Raw genomic sequence first — 7,358 nt, forward strand, 5'->3', positions numbered from 1 at the left:
CCATACTCTCTCAACCTGATTAGACCCTTGTTGACTTAGGCATTGGAGTGTCTTTGCAGGTACCACCCCCCATTCTCTCACACACGCAAGTCGGGCGAAGGCCTCAAACGCGAGACCAAGCCTAAAGACCTTCTTCCCCAGACGATTGGGCCAACCTCGCGAGTCCAGTTCATCAATCTCCGGTTACCCAACGTAATATTAGCGCCGTTGCCGGGGACCCGAGAGATCATCAGTCAATGGCGGACAACTCACCCGAAGATGGCCACGCCACGACCGATTCAGAACAAGAAAACCTGAACACAGCAAACAATGAGGCGGACATGACTTTCCACCAGGAATTGAATGACCAACAAAAAGAGGGTACCTCTGGGATAAAAAACCCAAAGGTAAATTTCTCTGAAGGGCGTGAATCAGGAAAGGAAGGACCGCCCCATGCAGCTGAACTAATGGGATTGGTCCACGGCCACCAGGGACGTCTGGAGCAGCTAGAACAGGAATTACAACGACAACGAGAGGCGGAAAAGAACCTAAGGGAAGAAATAGAGCGACGAAAAGAGTTAGAAGAAAAACTCTTGAAGTTAGAATCTTTCCTTAAATACCGAAACTCTCGTAGTGACCGAGAAGATTCACCCTTAGGGGAGGACGATCCGTTTAGTGAGGACATAATGAGGGCAAAAGTTCCCAGGAACTTCAAGAGTCCTGACATGGACCTCTATGACGGGACCACGGATCCAAAGCATCATCTGAGCAACTTCAAGAGTCGGATGTACCTACCGACGCTTCTGATGCCACTCGCTGCAAAGCCTTTCCGACCACCTTGACGAAAGCAGCGATGAAGTGGTTTGATAGCCTCCCTCTAAGGTCGGTCACAAGCTTCGACGACCTCTCATGAAAATTTCTGATGCGGTTTTCCATCCAAAAAGACAAGGTAAAGCACGCACCAAGCCCCCTGGGCGTGAAACAGGAGGTCGGAGAGCCTTTGAGAAACTACATGGAAAGGTTCAACAAAGCGTGCTTGGAAATTCAAGACTTGCCCACAGAGGCAGTAATCTTGCACCTAGTAAATGGACTCAGGGAAGGCTCTTTCTCCCAGTCCATATAAAAAAGGCACCCTACCTCCCTAAACGATATACAGGAAAGAGCTGAAAAGTACATTAACATGGAGGAAAACGCTAGACTATGAGAGCCGAATTGGCAGCCGGGACACCCTCACCTGTTGAAAGAAAAAGAGAGAGAATCCAAGAAGAAAGAGGAGATTGGCATGGAAAAGCCAAGGAGATATCTCTCTTACACTCCTCTGAAAGTTTCCTTAGTCAATGTGTATAGGGAAATTTGCCACCCTGAAAGGCTTCTACCCCCTAGGCCCATCAAGAACAAAAAAGGGGGAAGTCGTAGCGACTACTGCGAATACCACAAGATGTACGGACATCCTACAAACAACTGTTATGACCTCAAAAATATGATAGAAAAGCTGGCCAGAGAAGGTCAGCTCGACAGATATCTCGTAGAGAGGTCGGACAATCATGGAAAAAAGAAGCGAGAGGACAGTGATCGAAGATACCAACCACCACAGACCTCAAAGAGACATGTACACATGATCTCAGGAGGGTTCGAAGGAGGAGGGTTCACCATGTCATCTCGTAAGAGACATCTAAAGCGGGTCTATCAAGTCGGGAATGAGACTCCTGATCTCCCAACCATCTTGTTCACCAAAGAGGATGGGCAAGGGATCATGCCTGGGCACGACGACCCGGTGGTGATAACCATGATTTTGGCGAATGCCAATCTCCACAGAACCTTGGTGGACCAAGGGAGTTCGGCTGACATCCTCTTCAAGCCCGCATTCGACAAGTTAGGGTTGGATGAAAGGGAGCTAAAAGCTTACCCGAACACCCTGTATGGACTAGGAGACATGCCAATAAAGCCACTAGGATACATCCCCCTCCACACGACCTTTGGAAAGGGAAAAAATTCCAAAACTCTAAGCATCGACTTTATCGTCATCGATGTCGGGTTAGCGTAAAATGCCTTGATTGGCAGGATTACGCTAAATCAGCTTGGAGCAGTGGTGTCAACCCCTTACCTTTGCATGAAATTTCCAACACCTAAGGGAATAGCGACGGTACTGGAAGACCAGAAATTGGCAAGAAAATGTTACAACGAAAGCTTGAACCTCCGAGGAAAGAGCAAGGAAGTTCACACCGTAAAGCTCGGAGGGGGGGATAAGAGCTAAGGAAGAGCTGCAGCCACAACCGAGGGAAAAAACTAAAGAGGTTTAAATCAGAAAAGAGGAAGAAAAAATACCAACATAGGAGCCAGTCTAGACGGAGATTTAAAACAAAGGCTGATAAAGCTCCTACGAGATAATTCCGACCTCTTCGCTTGGAAAGCTTCCGACATGCCAGGGATAGACCCCCAACTCATGTCCCACAAGCTTTCAGTACACCCCGGATCACGACCAGTACAGCAGCGCAGGTGTAAGCTCGGACCAGAACGAGCTCAAGTGGTAGAGGAGCAAGTACAAGCCCTTTTGGAGGCCGACTTCATCCAAGAGGTCAAGTATCCGGCATGCTAGCAAATGTAGTGCTAGTCAAAAAGCAAAATGTTCAAGTACACCGACCTGAACAAGGCATGCCCCAAAGACCTGTATCCACTTCCCAGTATTGACACCCTAGTAGATGCGAGCTCAGGGTATCAGTACTTGTTGTTCATGGACGATTACTCGGGATACAACTAAATTTTGATGTATAAACCAGATGAGGAAAAAACCTCATTCATCACACCTAAAGCAAACTACTGCTATGTGGTAATGCCTTTTGGATTAAAAAATGTTGGGGCCACATATCAAAGGTTGATGAATAAAGTGTTCGCTCCCCACCTCAGGAACTTAATGGAGGTCTACGTAGATGACATGCTGGTGAAAACCAAGGAGGAGACCGACCTCTTGACAGATCTCTCACATGTTTTCAACACCGTAAGGGTACATGGGATGAGACTAAATCCCACAAAATGTACCTTCGCAGTGGGGGCGGAAAAGTTTCTAGGATTCATGCTAACACAAAGGGGATCGAAGCAAACCCCGACAAGTGCAAAGCTATTCTAGAAATGAAAAGCCCAACTTGTCTAAGGGAGGTCCAATAATTGAATGGCTGACTCGCTGCCCTTTTCAGATTCCTAGCGGGATCGGCACTAAGATCCCTCCCATTATTCTCTCTACTAAGAAAAGGATGCAAATTCGAATGGACTCCAGAATGCGAAGAAGCATTCCAGGAGTTCAAAAGGTTTTTGAGCCAACCTCCAATCCTGACCCGACCAATAGTCAGGGAAGAGCTCGTCCTGTATCTGTCAGTGGTAGATAAAGCTGTAGCATCAGCTCTAATACGGGAAGATGAGGTCGGCCAGCATCCTGTGTATTTCACCAGCAAAGTTTTACAAGGCCTTAAACTAAAGTATCAAAAACTCAAAAAGTTTGCATACTCCTTAGTAGTAGTCTCACGCTGATTACGACCGTATTTCCAAGCACACAAGATAAAAGTGTGAATGAACCAGCTCATGAAGCAGATCCTTCAGAAGACGGACATTGCGGGCAGGATGGTTCAATGGGCAATAGAGCTCTCCGAATTTGACCTGAAATACCTAATCCAGACGAAAATAAAAGCCCAATGCCTTATCAACTTCCTAGCAGAGTACGCCGGAGATCAAGAGAAAAAACCCACTACATGGGAATTATATGTAGATGGGTCCTCCAACAAGGTTGGAAGCAGTGCAAGCATAATACTGGTCAGCGAAGGGGGAAAGCAAATAGAAGTCTTCCTCAAATTTGAGATCCCAGCTTCCAACAATCAGGCAGAATATGAAGCCTTGATTGCAGGGTCAAAGCTGGCAGAAGAAGTTGGTGCAACCAAAGTGATGGTATTCAGCGATTCTCAGGTGGTGACTTCCCAAATAAACGGAGAGTATCAGGCCAAAGATCCCAACATGAAAAGGTACTTGGACAAAACCTTGGAGCATCGTAGGCGCTTTGAGGAGACCGAGGTGAAGCATATAACTCGGGACCTCAACAGCAGGGCAGACGCCCTCTCCAAGCTTGCAAGTACCAAACCAAGAGGGAACAACAGAAGCCTAATCCAAGAAACGCTCCCCGAACCCTCTGTGGTCAAAACGGAGGCTGTTCAAGATGTCCTTGAAGTCGCCAGGTTAGACCTCGGATGGATAAAGCCCTTGGTTGAATTCCTGAGATTCGACATCCTCCCCAAAGAGGAAAAAGAGGCCAAAAAGATCCGGAGGGAAGCACAAAACTACACACTGTTGAAAAATATCCTCTATAAAAGAGGAATATCAACACCGCTACTAAAGTGCGTCCCGACCTCAAGGACAACCGAGGTGCTAGAAGAGGTACACAATGAAATCTGCGGGAACCATCTTGGGGCTAGGTCATTAGCTAGAAAGGTAATCCGAGTAGGATTCTACTGGCCGATCTTACAAAAAGATTCCACAGAATTTGTGAAAAAATGCCAACCATGCCAAATGCATGCAAACTTCCATGTAGCTCCCCCCGAGGAGCTCATTAGTATAACTTTCCCATGACCTTTCGCAAAATGGGGTTAGAGTTGCTAGGACCATTCCCCCAAGCACTGGGGCAAGTAAAGTATCTAATAGTGGGAGTGGATTATTTCACAAAGTGAATAGAAGCAGAACCATTGGTCACCATCACCGCTCAGAGAAGTCGAAAGTTCCTCTACAAGAACATTATCACCAGATATGGAGTACCTCACTCCATCACTACTGATAATGTCACTCAGTTCACCAACTCAACCTTCAAAAACCTGGTTGCCAGCATGAAAATCAAACATCAGTTCACATCGGTAGAACATCCACAAGCAAATGGACAAGCCGAGGTAGCAAACAAAGTCATACTGGTAGGGTTGAAGAAAAGGTTGCAGGACGCAAAGGGAGCCTGGGCCGAGGAGCTCCCACAAGTACTTTAGGCTTTTCGGACCACACCTCAGTCTGCCACAGGGGAAACACCCTTCCGACTTGCTTACGGTGTAGAAGCCATGATACCAGTCGAAATCAATGAGCAAAGTCCAAGGGTAAGCTTCTACGACGAGGTCAAAAATATACAGGGGCACAAAGAAGAACTTGAGCTACTCCCCGAAGTCCGGGAACGAACCCATATTAGGGAAGCAGTATTGAAACAAAGGATGACAAACAGATATAACAAAAAGGTCATTCGAAGAAGTTTTGCCCCGGACGATTTGGTTTTGATTAGAAACGACATAGGAGTCAACAAGTCTGGGGAAGGAAAGCTTACTGCCAATTGGAAAGGACCATACAAAATTAAAGAGGTCTTAGGAAAAGCCTACTATAAAGTGACCGACCTAAATGGCACCGAGCTACCTAGGTCGTGGCATGCTTGTAATATGAAAATGTACTATAGGTAAAAGCGAACTCCACTCCCTGATGTACTCTTTTCCCAACTTCATGGTTTTTTCTCAAAGAAAGGGTTTTTCTTAAAGGGGGTTTTTAACGAGGCATCAAAGTGGGGACTAAGGGGCAACAAAATTGTCTAAACCCTTAGCAACAAAAAAGGTACCTTTACAAATAAAACAAGATCTTTTTTTCAATATCTCTTTGCAAATTCCTTTTAATATTTTCGTTATATCCACGAAACGCACCGACTTAAGCTCGACAAAACGTGAAAAACCCATGAACTGACCTAGATGGTCGTCAGGATAAAACGACGAGGTACAAGTCGGTGCAAAGAGGTTATAAAAGCTGATCATGTAATAACTCAGAGGCCAGCGGACCTATGAGTCGAAAAACCCGAGAAGAAACGAAATGCGTCGCAAGAATAACCTAAGTTACGAAGACTCAATAAAAAAGAATTGAGTACGCAGAATATCAAAAAGAGATAAGAAAATCCATCGAAAAGCCAAAGGCGGAAACTGTCCCTAAGTCTTAAGAAAAACTTAGACAAAGGACAGTCGGCCAAGGTAAAAGTTTTCCAAAAACAAAGGGTTTTTTCAACGAGAAGAAAAAGATCAAAACAAGGCTTTGAAAAACCTAAAGAAAAAGCATGCAGGTCAACATAAATATAGCCTAAAACCCTTATTCAAAAAAGGGTATTTTTAATTTTGTTTACGGCCACAAAGGGCCAGAAAATGTTAGAAAAAAACCACCACAATAAAAATTGTTTAAAAAACGAGGGACCCACAGGCCGGGCCCCCATATAGCCATCACAAATTAATTGGAAGAAGGAAGGTCACCACCATCAAGAGGAAGATCATCGCCAGAGCCAGGAGGAGGAGCAATCGGAGTGCCATCAGGACTAGGGGAGGAAGTCAGAGTAGCACCAGCAGAGGACGGGGCAGAAGGATTGGAACCCTTCTCGGAAGCCTTCGAGGAACAAGCTCGAATAGCTCTGCTCCACTTTCTCCCTCAGACCCTCTGCCATGGCGCACCGGCCCATCAACTTCCTCTCCTCCTTCCGGAGATTATCCCTCTCCTCTTTCAACCCGGCGACCTCCTCCTTCAAACTCTTATCAGCCTCTTGATATAAAAGAATCCTCACCTCTAGCTCCTCAACCCTCAGGGATGAACCCAAAGAGCTGAAGAAAGTCTTCTAAAAAATATCCAAAAGCTTAGTGCACACCCCCACCGTCCTGACACTCCCCTGAACTAGAAGATTAAGGTGGTTTCAAATGGAAGCATCATCCATACTTATATGAGTATGAGGATAGATGTAATTCCGAACAAACTGAGGCACATCAGACTTTGCCTCACCTTCAAAAGAAGAGCTAGACCCTGAAGTCTTGTGCTTCTTCAGCTCTGGCTCAGGGGAAGATCGAGGAGGAGGGGGAAGAGAAGAGGTGGAAGGGGATATAACAAATATAACAATAGGTCAGGAGGGAGTCCCCAGGTTGTGAGGAGGAGGAGGAGGGGGAGGAGGAGGAGGTCCAGCAGCCCTGGCGCCACCAACTCTGGCATGGGACCTTGTCTTGGCCTCCTGGACTCTCTGGTAAGATTCTATGGAATTCTTCTTCGCCATCTCTGCAAAAGTCATTATTTAAAAAAGTCAATAAACAAGTCAGAGAAAACAACTCGGGTGATCATCAAGTCAGAAAACCCAACAAACAAATATGGTACTGCCTAATTGGGCCTGCACAAAGGTCGGAGACCCCTGGAGAAACTTTTTGGTATCCAGATAAGGGGCTCTCCCCCAAACTTCTCGGAGGAACCCAACGATGGCTGCCTCCACCTCATCCAAATCATCCAAACTATATTTCTCACAAGGAGAGGCCTCTAACCAATACAGGGGAAAGCGAGGAGAAGAATTTTGATCCAGGGAAAAGGGG

At 46.1% G+C, this 7,358-nt stretch overlaps 1 protein-coding gene across 1 annotated transcript; it reads left to right on the forward strand.

Moving 5' to 3' along the window:
* Positions 1-1,261: 1,261 nt before the first annotated feature.
* LOC140184174 (uncharacterized) lies at positions 1,262-2,023 on the forward strand. The gene has a single exon (XM_072234473.1). It carries the CDS (start codon positions 1,262-1,264, stop codon positions 2,021-2,023), a length of 762 nt encoding a protein of 253 aa, XP_072090574.1.
* The last annotated feature ends 5,335 nt before the right edge of the window (positions 2,024-7,358 follow it).

This window comes from Arachis hypogaea, chromosome 4 (genome assembly GCF_003086295.3).
Source record: "Arachis hypogaea cultivar Tifrunner chromosome 4, arahy.Tifrunner.gnm2.J5K5, whole genome shotgun sequence".
Classification (NCBI taxonomy): Eukaryota; Viridiplantae; Streptophyta; class Magnoliopsida; order Fabales; family Fabaceae; genus Arachis; species Arachis hypogaea.